At 38.7% G+C, this 21879-nt stretch overlaps 1 protein-coding gene across 6 annotated transcripts in view; it reads right to left on the bottom strand.

Moving 5' to 3' along the window:
* Positions 1-21879, bottom strand: part of nlk2 (nemo-like kinase, type 2) — an 87559-nt gene that overhangs the window by 18400 nt on the left and 47280 nt on the right. For 2 of the 6 annotated variants that reach the window (XM_034866992.1, XM_034866991.1), the window contains exons 9-10: positions 18727-18813; positions 5024-5222 (exon numbers count right to left, since the gene is read on the bottom strand). In XM_034866992.1, coding sequence (XP_034722883.1) covers positions 5024-5222; positions 18727-18813 — 286 coding nt within the window. Of the gene's footprint in view, positions 1-5023; positions 5223-11012; positions 11444-11536; positions 11952-18726; positions 18814-21879 lie in introns of those variants that run through there. The other 4 variants (XR_004655986.1, XM_034866993.1, XM_034866995.1 and 1 more) reach the window with 3 other exon arrangements.

Here is a 21879-nt window from a genome sequence, read left to right on the forward strand (position 1 = left end):
ATATATATCCCTCCTGTAATCCTTGTTCATGCACGACAGCGTGACCATTCACAGCTCCAACACCATCATAAAGTTAGTCATTGCCATTGTTGATAAGGCCGATTAACGTTGTGTCGTCACACAACGTTAATCGGCCTTATCAACAATGGCAATGAGACGGTCTATAGATACATCAGAGCCCTAACATGACATGAGTACATGATATGACAACAACCTCCTTCTGAGCATCAGTCTCAACATCGCAACATCAGTAAAATAAAGCAGCTGATTGTAGACTACAGAAAGCAACAAAGAGAAGGACACAGCCTCTATCTCCATCAACAGGACTACAGTGGAGAAAGTTAGCAGCTTCAAGTTCCTTGGGGTTCATGTCAGCTTTGCGACAATCTGACCTGAACTCAGCACAATGGCAAGACTGCTAGGCAGGAATGTTCAAAATGGACTCCAGGATATTCTGCAACTTCTACAGGTGCACCATTATTATATTGAGAGTATGACCATCTGCATCACCAACCATAAGGCTTTACTGCCATCCATGTATATGATATTTCTATGTGTGTGTGTGTGTGTGTGTGTGTGTGTGTGTGTGTGTGTGTGTGTGGGTGTGTGTGTGTGTGTAAAGTATACATGTATAGTTTACTTTTCATTATGCATACCTACATTACTACATTCTCACACTCACCTAGACAGGTATGCAATACAATAGTAAAAGTTACAGGGCAGTGTAGGAAATAAATAAAAAAGCAGCATCAAAAAGAAAATATAAATAATAGTATAATATATAAGATATGGACAAAAAAATATTATGTTGTAGGTGGCAGTGGCTCAGTCAGTAGGAAGTTGCGTTTGGAACCAGAGGGTTGCTGGTTCAAGTCCCCATATAGAACAATGTATGAAGTGTGGATTGATGGAGAGATGCCAGTTCACCTCCCAGGCACTTACTCTTGAGCAAGACAATGTACTCTCACTATCTAACTATCTATTCTTCTCTGGGAACTACTAACATTAAACTTCACAACCGTCTCCTGCTCTCCCTCTAAAAGATAGAGACTGTCTGGCACCATAACCTCCAATAGGACTATGTCACACTTCCTGCTTTGGGTACGCAGTGTAGGGAATCAGAATTTCCGGTCCAAAGTGTTTCTCCATAAGGATTTAGATTATCAAAGATAATGTCTAAACCATCTGAGGTAGACTGACTACGAGCTAAGTGGTTCTGAAACGAAAGTTTCTGCTCCTCTAAAAACTAGAAATCAACTTTGTTTTAAGAAAAACATTGCACCATTGACTTGTTCCTTTAGCTTTTTTGCCGTTTTCAAAATGTTTTTTACTTTGAGAGTGTTCATTTACAACCCGAACCACATCGTTGTAGGTGACTTTAGTCTGGTTGTAAAGAGACTTGGTCCAGCAGTATCTATGTATATGTATATCTATCTCCAAAATTGTAAAAAGATAACCAAAGAGCCGTACCCTCACTCAGAGATGTTCTTTGGGTCTTCAATTTTTGCATGACATAGGCCTATTGGCCCACACTACGTTTCTGTTAACACTTTCCTTGACTGGATTACAGGTGCATAGCATCGTCTACAGACACAGAATATTAAACCTGTTTCAAGCCCTTTGAATCTGTAATTTTTTGTCCTTTGTCACTAACAAACACGTTTGCAAACTCTAACTTGAAGCACTGAAATTGATTTAAAAAAATAATAAAACCTTTTTTATTATTATAATTTTGAATGAAATTGAAGGGGGCTTAATCACTCATAGTGTTCTGAATCCTGTGCAAATTCGTCTTGTCTGTAATTTGTAAAGTAAAAATTACACCACAAATTACCTATCATATTTTGCCAAACAGAGGTTGTGTATTAGTCCCATGCAAATTGGCTTAAGACTTAGAAGAAGTATGAGTAATGACTTTCTCCATAGGTTTATTTGAGGATTTTCACTCAGGATTTAGTACACTCATAGCACAGAGACAACACTGGTCACAAATAAAAAATTACCTTCTAATTGCTTCAGAGAAAGAACTGATCTCTGTACTTGTCCTGTTGGATCTCAGCAATGCATTCAACACTATTGATAATAATATCCTATTACAGCAGCTGGAACATTTAATTGACATTACGGGAACCGCACTAAGCTGTCCTGTTTATAAGACCCATCTTAGTTTGTTTGTGAAAGGTTAGCCATGGTGTTCCACAAGGCTTGGTGCTTGGACTCTAGGCAATAATATTACAAAGCACTGAATTAACTTTCACTATTATGCGATTGATACCCAATTATATATATCGATCAAGCCAAATGAAACCAATCAGTTAGTTAAACTTCTAGCATGAATTATGGACATTGTTTACTGATGTTAAATTAAGACAAAACTGAAGTTATTGTACCAAAAGTGCCAAACTTAAGTATCCTATGAGACACCAGACCCTTCTCAGTTGTAATTGAGAGTGGGTCCGTAGAAGGTTCATTCACAGCTCATTTTCAAACGGGCGTCACCAGCAAACTCCGCTCAAATGCCTCTGGCTGCAACTGGATAGTCCTTCAACCAATCAGACCAATGAACCAGGTAACGTAGCATCAATGGGTTCATGTTCAATGTAAAGAAAAGCTGCTTGCCGTTGTTGCGCTATCGTCACCGTGTAAAGCGATTAAACAGTTGTGATTGGTGCCTTGGAAAAATGGGCTTGAATGGGCTCTTGGCGAGACTTACTTGCAGAGCAGATCTCAAATTTGCCAAAAGTTCATCAGGCTTTACCAGGCGAAAAATTAAGCACATTTTGTCTCAAAACATTGCAGACAAACTAGTCAACGCTTTTGTTACTTAAAAGGCTGGAGTATTGTAATTCCTTCTTATCAGGTTGCTCAAACAAGTTACTTAAGACTCTCCCACTAATCCAAAATGCTGCAGCATGTGTACTGACAAGAACAAATAAAAAAGATTCTTTTGTCTCGTATTAGTTTCTCTGCATTGGCTTCCTTTAAAATCCAGGATTTGATTTGAAATCCTTCTCCTGACCTACAAAGCTCTTAATGATCAGGCTCCATCATCTTATTGAGCTCATAGTACCCTATTGCCCCACTAGAACACTGTGCTCCCAGAATGCAAAGTTACTTATTGTTCCCAAGCTCAAAACTTTCCTCTTTGATAAAGGCTTATTTTACCTTCCTCTACAACGCTGTGGAGGAGGGTCAGGCTAGCTACATAGAATTCTGGGACGGGGTAAAAACATGTTCTGGTTTAGAAAACTCAGACAGGACAGTTTAGCTAGTTGTCTCGGATTTACTCAGCAGAGATCTCAGAAGCAGTTAACCATAGTCCACCGGTGTTTAGAATGCCAACACAAAGAAAGCGGAAGGTGTGGGACATCCATCCTAAAAAGAGGGATATCCGGTGGAATTTCCGGCAGTACCTGGATAATCCCGTAAGTGGAACATCGTTGACATAGCCTAGGTAATCCCAGGCTTGGGCCGCATTGTTTCCTCCACATCAGTCCTATGATTGAAGAGAATTTTGCCTTGCTGACGTTGACAGTAAGCGTGTTGTCTCATTTTCCGCTCCAATCTCACGGACACTATTTTTCTGCTCCAGCAAAAACATACTGAACTTTGCTTTATTGTTTAAATCTGGTGGCTAAGTGCCTGGAATAGGAGAGAGTTGTGCATTAAACATACACCTGCTTTAGTGAGAGCCCACATCAACATGGCATAGGCATAAGCATTAGTTTAATTAACGGACCGGGGAGGGCACACGGAGGCAGATTCAATTAGTTTTAGTGAGTGTGTGCATAAGGCCATGCACTGTTTAAACCACAACCTCGACCTTGTTCTGACATTTGGCACAAAAATTGAAGATTTAATAATATTTCAGCAGAATCCTTTTTTTATCAGACCATTCTCTAATCAGACTATCTTATCTCTAAATTATGAATTCTCACTACCCAACTATACTAAAGTAAATAAAAGCTTCTACCCTAGATGCCTATCTGACAGTGCTATAGCTAAATTTAAGGAAGATATTTCAACTGCATATCATCAAATTCCGTTCCTTAATGTAACAGAGGATCCCTCCCAAATTGATAAATTTGTAGCTGGTGCTATGACCTGCCTACAGACACTTTAGACTCTGTTGTTCCTCTAAAAAAGAAGATGATGAAGCAAAGGAAAATCCTTATGTTTTATTTAAACATTTAACTGATACTATAAATAAAATGTAATTGAATCTTAGTATATCAAGTGGAATGTGTAAACCTCTTCTTATTTATTGTATGATTCTCCCTTACTGGAAAATGCATATGCATTGACAAGAAAGACGCAAAGAAACACTGCAAACACTAGCCCAAGCAACATGCAGACTGTGACTCCAGCTTGCTGAGTCTGTTTGATAAATACAGCACATTTGGGACCAAATGCATCACATCGGCACCTGAAAACAGGCACAAAAGCTGCAATTGAATTGGATTGCCCTGAATATCATTACTTGGGATTGTTTACAAAAAACTTCACACCTTTAAGTATATGTTCAGTAGCCACAAATTGGAATTCTCAGTAGTGCTCCTACCAGAGTGCACCAGCTTGACCCAATAGATAAAGGCATGGGTGTTATGAGTAAAGATCCGTCACTACTGCATACAGTAGATGAAGAACACTTTGGATGTGCTCTTTTGAGTGTCATTTTTATCTTCTTTTAAGATTAACATAAGTCAGCTTTGCCATGGAAGACAAACATTCTGAATGTGCTAATAGCTGCTAGTGCTAGTAGTTTTGTTCTGTTTTCTCTGCATTTCATGCACAAAGAGTGGTGGCAGAATATTCTACAGGCCATCTCTGGCAGATTGTGTTGTTTAGTGAATGTGAATAAAATAGACTGTGAATAGTTAGTAGCCTGCATTTTGTTATTACTTAAAGAATCATAAGGATCAACAACTGCTCTTTTTTAGATCCCTTTGTCAATTTTAAAATGAAATGTGTTAAAACAGCAAACATAAAGGCTACCAGTAACTCAGCTCAGCAGATAACTTACCTTTAACCTGTCTCACAGAGCTCAGATTCTTCTCAAAGCCATCATCAAACTTGGGATTAGTGACAGGCTCAAAGTCACTGGTGTAAACACGGCCAGAGGATGTGGTGTAGCAGCATTTGCACATGCATGTATGGTAGCGCAGTCGACCCTCGTCCAGGTAAGGGTGAGCCAGGGCATCCTTTGCTGAAATCCTCTTTGACTAGAGACCAAACCCACAAGTTGTGTGTGATTAACAAGATTATTATCTACATTTTACATTCATCTAAGCTTCAGAATACATGTAAGAAATCAAATAGAAACTTTGTTCAGCTCCTTAATGAATATTGAGGTGAAGAGGGGGGCTAAAACTTATCTTTGATTTTATACAAAAGCAAGGACCTATAATATTAAGAATACCCTCTCCCCAACATTCCCATACAGTATTGAATTGGTGCAACTTGTTAAAACTATAACAAAATAAGGGACAGCATAAACAATTTCCGATGATGAACTTTAAGCCTTAACATGGTAATGGAATAATAGTTTCACTTTAGTAGCTAATATGCACATTTGAGTTTAAAATGGTAATTGTTGAGTTTATAGCAAACATGATAAAAGGGTATCATTGGTTCTGAATCAATGAACTGGGTCCATGTATTTGGCAGCTCTCTGAATGCTGTTGGTTTCTTCCCACCAATCAAATTATGTCAAATCGTGACAAAAATATTAAATTGATCAGATTATGTTAGAGCTTATGTATAGGTCAGTTGTGTTATAATTAGGCCAACATATTGCATAAAGTGGCATGGAGCTGGCGGAAAATAAGAGAGGGGATGTTCTCCAGGCAGCCAAGTAAAAAATTGCACAGCACCGCAAATATTTAAACACAAGTCAATTACTGTAAGAAAATGTTTCAAATCCACTGCTTACTGACGTGGGTTTCTCTCATGCTGTAAACTTTCACTAAGCGCTGGTTTCACACAGCTGAATTTATTTTAGGCACAAGGTGATATGTATAATTATTGCTCTGGTTACCATACCTTGGTTACAGTTCAGCACATCTGAGAGAACAGATGATAAAGTGTGTGTGTTCAGATAACCAACACATGCACATTATTGAACATACATAATTATATAATGTTATAAAAATCAGATTGTGTATTGCCACAGTGGAATTTTAAAATATAATTTAACTGTATGTGCATGGGGCATTTAACTTGACTGTTCTGCTTTCTGCTGTTTACTAGGAACAAATGGCACACTGTTTGTAGAGATAATGTTCATTTACTAATTACTAATAAGTGTGTGTGTAATATGTGTTTGTCAAAACTAAAATACAGTATTGGTCCCATTACCTACTGGTAGTGATGTGGAAAATAAAGCCCTGATACAGACAGAACTGTTGTACTTTGCATATGTCAAACATTTGTTTATCAGCAGTCTTAACGATCACACTAAGTGTTTTTAAAGACTGGACTCACAGCATATCAAAGCCTCCACCCCACGTTTGACCTTCATCAGTTTGCTTGCAGAGCAAACAGGTCCATGGAGGACTCCATCGCCACAGCACTTCACACCATGCAAAGTCATTTGGAACGGAAAGCTATGCAATGTCTGTTCCTCCATAGAAACTAGCTTAGCCTTTAATAGTATCATTCATAACATACTAGTCAACAAACTGTCTTATTTAGACCTCCCCCTTCTAACCTGTGCCTAGATAAAGGACTTTCTGAAGTGAAGAGTCGGAATACAGAGATGATGTGCACAAATTGACAATCACCACACAACCGGACACTGAACACGACAAAAACCAAGGAACTGGACTTCAGAAAACAGAACGTAGCAGCAGACAGGAGAGCTCTTTAGAGGGTCACTAACACAGCACAGAAAATCATCATGTCTTCCTGGTAGACATCTCTCACTCCTGTGGCTTTAGCAGAGCCAAACACATTGTAAAGGACTCTTCCCATTTGGGACACTAAGGTCATTAGGGTAACCCTAACCCTGACATTCTGACTATTGACCTGTTGCCTTCTGGCAGACGCTACAGGACTGTCAGAGCACAGACCACCGGACTTTACGTTTCTTACTCTCAGACAAAACCACACTCAACTCTTACTAACATTGATTGACCCTCACAGGCAATATGGTGACTTTCAAGGGTAAACGTACTGGATTTTTTGCAATAATTACTAGTGCTGTCAAACATTTAAAATATGAAATCATAATTAATCACATTAATGCCATAGTTAATTTGCAATTAATTTGATTTCATTTGTTAATTTAATTTACATTTGTATCTATCTAAATGTCCCTTGATTTCTTTTTGTCAAATTTTTTTTTTTTATTTAAATGTTCTTATCATCAAGGAAAAGTGGCTGGCTCTGTGCAAATGTTTTTTATTAAAAACATTGGCATATAGCCTACAGTAGTGTTCAAATTCACACGTAACATTCTCACTTGAAGCAAGTATTCTCTCACACAGTGTAACGCTGTCCATGAATCAAAGGGTGAAATAAATAAAAAATAATAAAATAAAATACTTTGACGAGGGGGGGTGGGGAGTTTGCATCAGATGTGTGCCTGGCCATCAAGTAATATTTCATACTGGACATGCTACGATGATAGCTCAGTTATGAAAAAACCCGAAGCTCACTTTGGTCTTGTGAATGGAACCATTTGGCAAATTTTAAAAAGTAAACTTTCCATTCAGATTGTTATTGGCATCTAATCGGCATCTCATGCTCCTCATCCACTCTAAACATAACGTTACTACTCTTTGGCCGGCTCGCAAACCCAAACAAGTGTGTGTGACGTGCTTGTGGTTTTTGTTTCCGGTCTAGCTAGATCCAGTGCTGTCAGTAAAGAAAAAATTAAAACAATGGGTGCTGCCTACACCATTTTATCCTCCTGCTAGAGTAAGCACCCAACAGGCTTAAGCGTGTTTTTAGCCTCTAAAAATGTTTAAAATGTCATTTAAAGTGCATAGGAATATAGGAATAGTGAATCTGACTGCTGTAGATGTGAAAGAAATGCATGAAAGTTGTGCTAAATCAGCTCTGTTTAGTTCCGGTGTGTACTGCAAGGAGTGCTTTGGAACCGTGTACAAACTACAACACAGAAAAGAGATAGAAACATATTTTCAAGAATAAGCATATGCTTATTTTTTTAAAGTAAGTGCTGTAGTACAACTAGCAGGAGACAAGTTATAACTGAGGTAAGTTTGGAGACACTACCTTAGCCTACAGATTTTTGTAGTTTGTAGACAACCCCTAAGTTTAATTTGGATACAAAAGAGAGCAATCAAATTCTACTAACACCTAAAATCAAGTGACCATCACTTCTACCATTACAAAGCCCTCCATTGTCCTCTCAGCCAGTTTATCCTGAGGCTCACCTCTTCTAACAGAACTGCCCTCACACAATCTGGCCCAACCAAATCATAGTTAAAGAAAAGAAAATCTACCACAAACACTCTAAACAAACTTCACTGCTATTTGGCTCTAAACAGACAGTACGCAGTGACAAACTACCTAAGCACTGTGACGGATCAGAAGCTGAGAAAGACCTTAACTATGTATTAACTATGACACAGTGATTCCAGCCTGGCTATGTAGACTGGCTGACAAAGACAGATCTGGCTGCCTAAAGATATTGACAATACAGACTGAAGGCCAGATGTAGTAACGCTTTTACGCCCACTTCAGGCGTATTTGTTTCGCAACGTGCGCGTAAGAGCATGCACAAACAGGCCGCACTGAAGGAAAAGCCTACAACAGATAGATTGCTTTAGAGCAACAGAAGTTTGGTACAAAATGAAAGTGTATGGTGTGAAGTTCAATGTGTCTTATAAAACTGTAATGTCGTGGAAAATAGTGTTTTAGAGAGATATAAGGAGCTTATACAAATATTTATGTGTATAGTATGTTTTAAGTTATGGAAGACAAGGTGCTGTATGACCCTAAAACAGACCGTCATAACCAGCAAGGAAGTTTGCGAGCAACTGCTCACTGAGTTGAGAAGATCATCATCTCTGGATAAAAAACAGCTCCTTCCTAGGGACAGTCGTGACTTGTTTTTAATGTTTTGCACTTTATACTCTTTGCACTTTAGCACATGCGCTTTAAGCTACTATTTTCACTTTATCATGTTTGTCATGTTTGTAAATTGTTATTTTTGTTTTTTTGCTCTCTAATGTAAGCCAACTGTTAATAACATGTATTTCGTAAAACTCTAATAAACCTCTTTTTTATAAAAAAAAAAAAAGAAAAAGTTAAAGCGTACACTGCCTGTTGCGGGGACTGAAAAAGGCAAACTACGCTTTTCCGCGTCATGCATATGCATTTACGGGAGGGTAGAGGGGAAAGTGGGAGTTACCCATAAAGAGATGGGAGGGGAAGCATGAAGTGTGCTTAATTATTTATTCTGTACAAAACCTCCCGTGACAGCGCACCTCTATTTTGCTGTGAAAATTCACTGCCTCTTAAAAGAAGGTGTAAACCAGGCGCAAGCGGGTTTCCTCACATATACTTCCTGGAGAAAAAGCAGCAGTAATCCGAGCAAGAAGAAGACATAGGCCAAGTAGACGAGCTAAAAGGACTATTGCCACAAGGATTACAGTTTATCAGTTGACTGAAAACAAAATCATTAAGCCTTACAGATTAAGCAGTCATGAAATTTTACAGTTACTGGAGAAATCAAAGCTGACACTGAATGTCTGAGCTTTCACATTCCCTTCCAGCAGTTATTAAACTCGCTGTATTACAAATATTGCCATCAGAATCATTTCAAACAATTATAGCATCAGCAGTGGAAATATCAAATTCTACACTGAGCCGTATCATAGCATACGTGCTTAACGCTTTGCTACAGCGCAATTCACGGTATAGTGGGCGGAGAAAGGCGCTGATCACCCGATGAACTGGAGGTTTGGTAAATGCAACGTGCTGATGTATCACAGCGTGTGTTTTCTGCGGGTTGGCCATGGCGCTGCTAGCGCTACATTCGCAAATGTACGTACATCTGGCCAAGAGACAACCAGCACAACATGTAACATCTTCTCACAGCTCTACATGCTCATTTAGTCCTGTATTTTGTTTTTTTTATGTGTTTTATTCTCTCTTACATTTAATGATTTTACATTAATATATTGTTCTTCATTGACCCTAAACAAATGAGTTATCGACACACACACATTTTTTTCTTTCCTATTATGTTCTTCTTTTTATATTTATATATCTCTGTTCATTCAATTTAAACTTAATATATGTATTTTTTTTTAAACATTTTTTCTCACCTTATTATTATCCTTAAATTGTATTATCCTTGACACTTTGGCAATATTATTTTCCTGACATTCATGCCAATCAAGAAACTTCAATTTGTGAAAGAGAGAAGAAAGAGATAATTATATTACTTTGTTAAGTTCTTTCAATCATCCCATATTATATATATATATATATATATATATTAGAATAGAGGTCTAGTGAACCAAGGTAATGATATTTTTTTGGAATTACATTGCCTTTATTAATAAAACAGATTAAGTAAAAAAGTGGGAGAGAGAGCAGGATGACATGGAGCAAAGGGCCACAGGTTGGAACATTAAAGAATATTCACTTTATCATACAATGTCTGCACTCTACAGCCTAGTAGCATTAATTTGTTAAAAATCAAATGGTAATAAACTTTGGGCACAACACAACAGTAGAGAATTTGATAGACCACCTTATTTTAATCTCATAATCTGAGGGTCAGCTACAATATCGCAATGAACAGTGTACTAAACCCACAAAAACACATAATCTGGTTCTTAGTAAATCAATAGTTTATTTATCTAATAAGATTACACACTACCACAGCTTAAGCGTAAAAAGATAATGAAAGAATGGAATGGATGAAAACATAGAAATTAATTATTTCTGTGAATGAAATTAACAGATTAACACGTGGACAATAAACAGAAACAAGGTAATTGGCCAGATGTATAAAACCAGCACAGCGGCTTAGATTTAAGAAGGGAGACTTTATTACAGAGAGCACAAATTTCCCAACTTGTTTCAAACAAAATCCAGCGAGTATCAAACCTGTTTAACAGGTGAGCAAGGTTTGACCTACTCAGATGTAGACACTGCCTGCGGGAGGATGATGGTGAAAGTCTGTGGTGGCGGTTCTGTAAGGGCTGAGAACTCACTTTCCTCAACTGGCTTGTCCCCTCGGAGTGGCTCTGCTGTTTCTGTCCCTCTCTGCAGAAGTAGGCAAAGCTTCGGGTCACCATCAGATCACAACCGAACAAATTAGAGCTAACTCTATAGCTCCAAATTTTGGCGAGTCAGAACACAGAGATGGAGAAGATGATCTTGGTTGAACTGGAGCAGTTTCTCAAAGTATTTGCACTTCCTCAGCACTTCGTTGGGACTTAGTCCGTGGACACATGGGCAGCTTGTGTTAGAGAAGGGGGAAAAAATGACAAAAGGATTGTCCAAAAAAGGGGTTGCAGGAGAAAGTAAAAGAAGAATATGACATATTTTATTAATCCCCCAAAGGCAAATTACATTTTACACTCGGCTGTTACACACATTAAACACAGGCCTTAAATACACACACATGCCGAGGACGTACAGTATACATGCACTAATTAGAAAGATGTCAGAGTTAGGAGACTGCCCTCCGGTTCCCAAGCCAAGTCCCTACGCACCAAGCTACTGCCAACCCCCTCTTCCTCTTCTTTAAAAAGACAAGAAGGAAGAAAAAAAACATGCAAATCATCTTAAATTCACCTTACTTAAAGGTCTTGGTCCGAACAGGGCAATGTATAGAGTCACTAATCCCTCCCCTCACAACTTTCTGACCCTTAACATATTTTAAACAGAACTTTTTCTATCTGATATTAAGTGTTTCTAGACTCACTTACCTAAACCTCCCATAACTGAAACCTAGAGATATTTAGCTGCAAGTAGAAAACAAACATCCCTAACGTTATTATTCAGCATGAAAACATAAAGGAATATTATACATTATACACATCAAAACATTGAAAAGTATAACATAATTAGTGATGAGGTCGCAACAAAAAATTGAGGCACTCTTAGGACCATATAGATGACTATATAGATGTATTGCTTATACACATATATATATATATATATATATATATATATATATATATATATATATATATATATAAGAATAACAGATTGGAATTTTAATTATGTAGAAGCTGCAGCTACATGTGGTTGCCTGCACGGTAGCTAGACACACTGCTGATTATGACGGCATAAGGAGACATCGAGCATAGTCACACAATCATGCTGGCGGCAAGCTGACTGACTGGCAGCGAGAGGCAGTGGTTTTTCCACGGGCGCTAACGCTGCGTTAAACGGTATGTGTGAACTTGGTGCATGCATTATTAGGGGTCCAAGCCCGAGGGGCTGGAAACGTTCACACAGCAGGACTGTGGAACCCTGTTTTTCTAAGGATTTTTCTCCATCTCCTCGTCTTCCATTATTATTATTCTCCACGTAAAACTCATGCTACAGCCTAAACCGTACATGGTGGTGGTGTGCCATTTTCAAGACTGGTCCAAAACTCAGGCGGAGTCAATCAACCCACTTATACCACTAGGTGGCGCTATGGTAGAAAAAACGCGTTTGGCCTTCTAACTCCCAAACCGTACATCGGACATTTAAAACCCATATATTTACGCGTTATGTGGATCCAACTGAATCTCGGGATATAGGCCACGCCCACTTACACCAAGAATTTTATATGTGAAAAATCCCGATTATCAAAAAACTACTTTTTCAAACTCCTTGTAGACCGTGCGATTGATCTGCATGAAACTTGGTACTTATCATCTCCAGACCTACCTGACAAAAAGTTGTTAAAAGAATATTTATAGAATAAAAATTGTGCATATTACGCACAAACAAATTTGTGTAGCTAACTAACACCAACGCTGTCATATCTCAGACAAAAAAAATCCTGTAAAAGCCAAACATGACATTATTCTTTGGTTTGACGCTCTGAGGCTCCAAAACAAATTTAACAAGAATTGGCCACTAGGGGGTGCTACAAGTACAAAATCTTTGTATCTCATAAATTGCTCATCCATTATTTACAAAATTTGATGGGTACTATATATGCCAACTCCTGAGGCCCCCTTACAGTAGAGTATTGACTGGTTAAAGTGGGCATGCCTTATGGGTCCCATGTTTGGATTAACCACTTACACTAAAGTGAATTACCTTAAATTAACAGGGTAGATGTAGGATGGATAGTTGACCTGACTTAACAAAAATAACACATGTTGAACACTAGGTGGCGCTACTATGACATCAAATGTGTTATTGCCTATAACTCCCACATTACACATTGCACATTAAAAATCTTTACATCCACATGTTCACTGAATCAAGTTGAGTTGCCTGATATAGGCCCTGGCCATTTCTGTTTACGTTTTTTTTTTGCAATTTTGAACGCGTCCTAGGCCATATGACCAATCTAGATGGCCACAAATAAAAGTTATTCACAGAATAATAGCATTTGACGACTAAACAAATTTTCTATTGCAAACTACCAAACATATATTACATTATATCTCATCCAAATTAAATGTTATCAGCGAATAACTTGAGGGCAATGTTTCCCATCCCACTACGATGCTCCAAATGTGGCAAAGATTGGCCATTTAGGGGGGCGCTATAATTAACGTTTATTGGTTTTGTCTAAAAACTCAATGTGTTTAAATGTGAAATTTGCAATTGCAATATCTCTGTCACAGTATATGCTACCAACACCAAACCTGTGATGACTGTTTGGCATGCCACTCAGAGGCTCTGTACCAAATGTGGTAAAGATAGGCCATTAGGGGGCTTTATAATCAACGTAGACCATTTCAGGCTATTTTATCCCTTCTGAGGTCGAGTGCGTTGCATATTACATCAAACAGCACCTTTGATTAATAACTTAATATCTTAATAACTGTAACTTAACAATATAACTAGTAGAAACACACTGTCTTTTGCAGCTAAAAATTAACAGCGGCCCCGTTCTGCTGATGTCTTTGTTGTCTTCCTATCCCTTACAGAAGGTTTTGTATCCAGCCTAGAAACCCAGAGTTTTTCCGGGTTATTGTGCAATTAATCCATGTTGTGAAAGGCAATATTGATACACTGTATGTAAGAAATATGAATAACTTGTCCTTTATATGTGTTATAACGTTGAAGTTGTTTATTTTTGCACTGGATGACTCCAAATATATATAACTGTTTTAGACAACACAAATGCTTGTGTGGCATTGATGTGTGTGTTATATGAATATATGTCTGTGAGATCATGTTCTGTTTTATTTATTTACTCACGTTCCGTTTTATTCATTTATATCTTTATGGTCCTACAACTTTTTTAACATTCAAGTGACCTCAGTGCAGCACAAATATTCTTATAGCCCAGTTTTTCCTAAAAACAATTATGTTCATAGATTTATTATGGACAACAGGGTTGATGTTTTACAAGCTTTTATAGAAAATAAAATCAAACTGACCAAAAAATTCAATCCTAAAGGATTGAAAAAATCCTTTAGGGCTCTTGGATATTTGTTATGCCAATATACTGCCGACCTTGCGGCTCACACCTCTCGATATTTAATGATGTTTGCGTTTTGCATTGATACGCTTTGGGTTCTGGTTTTGTCGACCAAACAAATTATCCTAGCTAGCTACCAAACATGACATGTATCATATCTCGGTCAATTTAAATTCTATCAGCAAAAAGACATTGCATTACATTAAGCTATGCCTAATTTGGTAAGTATCTGCCATTAGGGGGGACTTATAATCAATGTTTGTGTTTTGGCGTCAACACATGGACTCAATACATGAAGAAGATGGGCCATTAGTTGGCGCTTTAGGATCGGTTTTGAATTTTTTCCTCTAATCAGTTCAATTCAATGTTATTTATAGTATCAAATCATAACAGTATCTCAGGACACTTTACAGATAGAGTAGGTCTAGACCACACTATAATTTACAAAGACCCAACAATTCCCCCAAGAGCACGCATTCAGTGTGACAGTGGCAAGAAAAGAACTTCCTTTTAACAGGAAAATACCTCAGAAAGACCCTGGCTCTTGGTGGGTGGCAATCTGCCTCGACCAGTTGGGGTATTTATTTAGGCATTTGGGAAACTATCATACACGTTTCTTAAAATGTAAACATCCTTTTCTTTTAATAGTAGATTAGAATTTCCAGTTGTGTAGCCTGATGCAGTTTATACTCTTCTGGAATGTAAGAGCCCTAGCAGGTCTCAGGGTGGGTGTTAACAGGGTAATAAAGTGGAACTTCTGTCCTGGGTTGTTCACTGTCCTCTTGAAGTCTTGAACAAACTTGCCCAGAGTCCAGTTCCCACTTCTATTTCTCATCTTTTTTAGGAGTTGCACATGCGCAGTATATAGGTAGCTAGCTAGTCAGTTGCAGAGTATGAGGGCGTGCCACTCTCACAGCTGGGCAAGCATTATAACGTGTGTTACAAACTAACGCACGTTCGTCACGGAACTACAGGCTGGACTACAGTGGAGCTGTTTGGAGCGTTTGTGAACAATGTTTTCTGAGAGTCTTTGGAGTGGACTGGGCTTTTTCACTTTGTAAACCTATTACATGCACAAAAAGATGAACACAATAAAGAAAAGGGAAAAAGCCAAAAAGCCTAATATCAGCACTTTAAAATATTTTATTATGTGTACATGCTAAATAATAATGTTAACTAAATAAATCTAGGTTTCAAGTATGGGAGTTAGGTGAGTGAAACTAGTGATATTTCATGTCAAAAAGAGAAGGATTAGTTCAGAATAATTAATGTGATCTTGACACTACCTTTGGCAAAAGACCGTTAAATAGAGACGTCACCAGAACAGCATGCTTTTTCTTCACCTTCTCTTTTTACAAATCTGTGCACGTTTCTGTCTACGTCTCAATGACCCTGTTGCCGAGACCCCCTGCTCCCCCTTATTCTAGGGCCTTTACTGTTCTCTTGCACACAATTTTTTCTAATGCAATCAGCCCAAGGTGCACGAGAGCAACTAAACTCAAAACGGATCCACTGAATTGGAACAAAGCAATGAAGACGCTTGCAAATACTTTGAGAAACTACTTCAGTTTAGCTAAGACCATCCTACTCTAGCTTTGTGTTCAGACCCGTCAAGTAGTCAAAGCTGCAGAAACAGTTCTGGTCCATCCTTGTGTTCCCACTCGCCAAAAGTCAGAGCTAAAGAAACAGTGACAACAGCTCTCTGGTAAACTGGTTGTGACCTGAAGCTTCACCTACTGCTGCAGAGAGAGACAGAAACGACCAGGCAAAATTGCTCCAAAGGCAAGGACAAGCTATGAAAAGCGAGTTTCTCAGGCCCTTAAGGAAAGCTGTGTCATCCTCCTGCAGGCTGTGTCTACTTCCTTCCATCCATCCAAGTCGTTCAAAGTTTGCTTACCTATTAGGGGTGATAATCCAAACAAGTTCATTTAGTCTACTATTTAAATTCATAAGTGATCTTTTTTCTTACACGACAGGCTTAAAGTTTTTTGTCATACTTAGACAGTTTCAACTGCTGACTCTGCAGTCACTTTCAGAAGCATCAGGTGATGTTGCTGGGATGTCTACTGTCGGTGTGATATATATAGTTTGTGTCATTACACCTGTGTGTGACGCTTCTAAAGATGACTGCAGCGTCAGCAGTCGAAACTGTCAAGGTACGACACAAAACTTTAACTCTGTCATATAAGAAAAAAGATTACTTAGAAATGTTAGGGTTGATGCTCTCATGGTTTTGTAGAGAGGATTTAGGAAAATTTGGGCTCTCTGTGGTATAGTACATTCTTAAATGTCAGCGGCTGTGTTGGTTTAATACAAACCCCAATTTGTTTGAAGTTGGGACGTTGCGCAAAACGTAAATAAAAATAGAAGACAAGGATTTGCAAATCCTTTTCAACCCATATTCAATTTAATACACAATAAAGACAAGATATTTATTATTTAAGCTGATGTATTTTATTGTTTTGTTGTGAATATTCCCTCATTTTGAATTTGATGCCTGCAACACGGTCCAAAAAAGCTGAGAAAGGGGACATGTTTAAGGGTGATGTGTCACATCACCTTTTCTTTTAACAACACTCAGGTATTTGGGAACTGAGGGCACTAATAGTTGAAGTTTGGTAGGTGGAATTATTTTCAATTCGTGCTTAAAGTGTAACTACAGTATGTAGTATGCATCGTTGTATTTTACATAATGCGCCACACATTTTCAATGGGAGACAGATCTGGACTGCAGGCAGGCAAGTGTAGTACCTCTTTTATTACGAAGCCATGCTGCAGAATGTGGCTTAGCATTGTCTTTCTGAAATTAGCAGGGATATCCCTGAAAAAGACATTGCTTGGATGGCAGCTTATGTTGCTCCAAAACCTGTATGCACCATTCAGCATTAATGGTGCCAAGTTACCCATGCTATGTGCAGTAATACTCCCTCATACGTTCACAAGTGCTGTCTTTAGAACTTTGTGCTGATAACAATGTGGATGGTCCTTTTCCTCTTTGGCCTGGAGGACATGATGTCCATGATTTCAAAAAAAAAAATTTAAATGTGGACTCGTCAGCGCATACCACACTTTTCCACTTTGCGTCAGTCCATTTCAGATGAGCTCGGGCCCAGAGAAGCCAGCAGCGTTTCTGGGTACCTTTGATTTATGGCTTTCGCTTTGCATGGCATTGTTTTAACTTGCACTTGTAGATTTAGCGACAAACTGTTAACTGCCAGGACTTTCCCATAGTGTTCCTGAGCCCACGTGGTAATATCCTTTACATAATGATGTCCCTTTTTAAGGCAGTGACGCCTGAGTGATCGAAGGTGGCATTCACTGTTGTTTTTCGGCCTTGCCGCTTACATGCAGAGATTTCTCCAGCTTCTCTGGATCTTTTTACATTGTGAACTGTAGTTGATGAAATCCTTAAATTCCTTGCAATTTTACGTTGAAAGACATTCTTATTTGCTCACGCAGTTGTTCACAAAGTGGTGAACCTTGCCCCACCCTTGCTTGTGAACGAGTGAGCCTTTTGGGGATGCTCTTTTTATTCCCAGTTACAAACAATTAACTGTGGAATGTTCCAAACAGGTGTTTTTTTAAACATTCCTTAACTTTCCCCAGTCTTTTGTTACCCCTGTCCCAGCTATTTTGGAACGTGTTGCAGGCACCAAATTATAAGTATATAAGATAAGCATAAGTATTAAGTATTAATTATTAAGTATTGAATTATGTTTATATTTACTTTTTACACTGTCTCAACTTCAATGGAATTGGGGTTTGTACATCTTGCAAATACCTTGTTTACTGTTTGTTATTTATGCAATAATCTGTTAGTTTTCATTAATTCATTCATTCATGCAGGTGTTTACTCAGTAGTTTGTATTCCTAGTAGTTAAATACATTTTTCATTTATAAAGACCTTGATTACCTGTTCTTGTGTGTTTGAAAGTATATCACACCACTGTACATAGAGCACAGGTGCCCAAGTTAGTCTCTTTTACTTTTTTGTTTGCATCAAACAAGCTGTTTTCATAACAGGCACACAGACTGTGTATACTGCTTTAAGCAGAACATATTCATAATTAGGACTCACTGAATGAGTTTTATTCATTAACAAAACATATTGCAAAACTATGTATAGCAGAATGACTCACCGGATCAAATACCAGCATCCTACAGAGGAGGTGGACAGCTTCATGGGTTGCTTGGCTAGATAGAGTGTACAGAACAGGAAGGGATGGCTGCAGACAAAACAAACATCACAACATCAGACATCCTTCTGCTGTCTTTCTTAGCTTCTAGTATCTATTATAAACATGTGTATCAAATATTATCTTTTAATGTCTTGCAGTTCTAAAAAATGTGTTTGACATATAAGTTACATTTTAAAGTAACCACTACACTTCAAATATTAAAACTTCTTTTCAGTTTTTTATATCCTTCAGAAAACCAAAGTAACTAATGTTACTGCAGGAGCCGGGGCCTGTACAGACAGTCAGGGCCTCATGTACTGACGCTTTCGCACCCACTTCAGGCATATTTATTTCGCAATGTGCGCGTATGTACAAACATGCCGCACTGAGGTAAAAGCACAGACTGCCTGTTGAGGGAGCTGAAAATGGCAAATTGCGCTTTTCGTTTTTGCGTTTTTCTAATTATGTATTCCATGGTATGTAGATAAACCTCCCGTGACGGCGCGCCTCTATTTCGCGGTGAATAATGTCCACCTCTTAAAAGCAGGTGTAAACCAGCAGCAAGCAGTGTTGCCATATCTTGCGAGACAAATACGCATCCAGGCCTGTGAAAACAAGCCCAAAATAGCGACTTTTTCTACGGAGCCCCCCTAAGATCCTGGAAGAGAAAAATAAATAAAACTGTGTGCACGGTTTTACAATCCATGTGGACAGATTGCAGAGCTGCCAACTTTTTCCCAAAACCTTTTAGTGAGATTTGGTGGGGCTAACCCATATTTTGCCGCGCACAAAGCAATTTCTTTGGCTCTTTCAGCATCATTATCCTTCAGGGTTTAAATTGGGATTTGCTATGTGTGGGGGTGATACCCCCAGGAAAAAAAATTGAAAAATAAACCATTAAATGGCACTTTCTGGAGAGTTTTGTGCAAAAAAATTGAGAAATCAAGTCTTACATGACAACTGTAGGGTTAAGAGCATTTGCATTGTTGTAGTATCAACAGGTTTTAGGGCATTTAGCATTTACATCAAGGTTCAAGGTAACTTTATTATCCCCAAGGGGCAATTTGAATTACAGCCAGCAGTAACAATATCTTATCAAACCACAACAATTAACACAACCACAGTACAGCATAATTTAAATTGAATTTACAGAGTATTATTAACAATGGTAATAACCGCCGGGATGAATGACCTTTTAAGTCTGTTTGTTCTGCATCGTGGCAGACTATATCTGCGCCCAGATGGTAGCAGCATAAATTCATCCCACAAAGGATGACTAGGATCAGCCAGGATGGCTCTCGCCTTCTTCAACTATCTTAATCATTTACATTATTAACTTCTTATGATATAAGAACTGACCCAGACAATGTGCCAAACATAATGAGCCACTTTACAGAGACAGTAGCATGTGTCAGCAACAGCTGAGAAGATCTCGGTCTGTGGTGAACAGGTTCACGGGTCCCTGGTGAAGAGACCAGGGACCCAAAGTTAAATTAATGTTGAGGGACCAACTAGGACCACACACTGATTTACATAAATTCAAATCCTTTAGGTAGTCTTTAGCCTAATTCTAATCCTTGCAGCCCTGATTGGTAAATGGTACACACACTAGGCTAGAGTTTATTTATTTTCTCCCCCTGAGTTTCAACCACCCAGGAGTTAAACCACCTTTTAACATTATTTAACATTAGAAAACAGACGGGATTTGAAATATAGACACATTTTCACAGTGATTTTGAGTTGTTCCCCACCACGGGTTGAATCCATTCTTTTCCTCCTTTCTCTTTCTCCCAGTCTTTGTTATATTTCTTCCCGTATTTCGCCCACTTTATCCCGGGCATTTAATCCTCCAAATACTGTCCTACAGTCCACTCAACATTAGTCGCTACTCACGCATTTTCCTAACCAGAAGCCAACAGACTGCCCTGCTCTGCCTCTGATTGGCTGGTACTCGTTTCCACCTGGGTCAGAGCCAATTAGAAGCAGGAAGTGGGTGGGAAATAAAGCTGCTGTCTATAGTGTTTACGGGGAAAGGGGCGGAATCGAGCGAACCGGCAAGGACAAGCTGTGAACAAGCCCAAATAAGCAACTACACTTTAGTGACAAGCCCAAAAAAAACGCAACCCGCGACAACCAATATTTGTAAGCGACTTCACAAAAAAACAAGCCCAAAGTCGCTTACAATAAGCGGACCTGGCAACACTGGCAGCAAGCGTGTTTCCTTGCATATGCCTCCTATGGCACAAGGACACCTATGGTATCATGGCACACATACCTAACGCTTTGCTACAAAGCTATTTACGGTATAGTGGGCGGAGAAAGGCACTGATTATACAATGAACTTCAGGTTTGGTAAATACAACGTAAGCTGAAGTATCAGTGTGCGCTTTCTGTGGGTTGGACATGGCACTGATGCATGGCACTGATGCATGGCATGAACGCTACGTTTGCAAATGTACATAAATGATGGCCTGATGTCCTTTCCCAATTTCCAGATTTTGCATCACAGATTCCTCTCCTTGCCTTACCTCCTCACATCTTAGTCCCAAAAAAAGCAAGAAAGCACCTTAAGTGTCTTTATTAGTGTCTCAACATGCCCTCCTTCACTTCCCATCAGCCCTTGGTATGACGTAATAGCACACGTCACACGGAGGCCACTTGGAGATCAGAGGGATAGTGTGCAGGGTAGGAGCGGGGAATTGAAATGGTTGTAATTTTACATATTATTTCCATTAATTATAGTATTTTATCCCCGTTTTTATGTTCAATCTATTTCTGCTTATGCCATGTAATTTTCTTATTGTTAAGTAGCCTATTTCTGATTTAGAAAGTTTGTCATTTGTATCGTAAGTAAATGTGTTAATGGTTATATCTTGCAAAAACAGAATTTCTTCCATGCATTTACAGATAACGTTGGAAGAAATCACACAAACAACTATCTAGTAAATATCTTCTCCTTCTTTGGTGGTCAGAATCAGGAGGTTTAGCGGTTGTACATTACTGCTATGTAACCATGGACGTATTTAATTGCACCAAGGTGTAGCCCACTAGAAAAATGATGGAAACAAATATGCATATGGTTATTTTGAACCAATTAAAACATTGGTTCAGGAG

This window comes from Etheostoma cragini, chromosome 3, assembly GCF_013103735.1.
Source record: "Etheostoma cragini isolate CJK2018 chromosome 3, CSU_Ecrag_1.0, whole genome shotgun sequence".
In the NCBI taxonomy this organism is placed as follows: Eukaryota; Metazoa; Chordata; class Actinopteri; order Perciformes; family Percidae; genus Etheostoma; species Etheostoma cragini.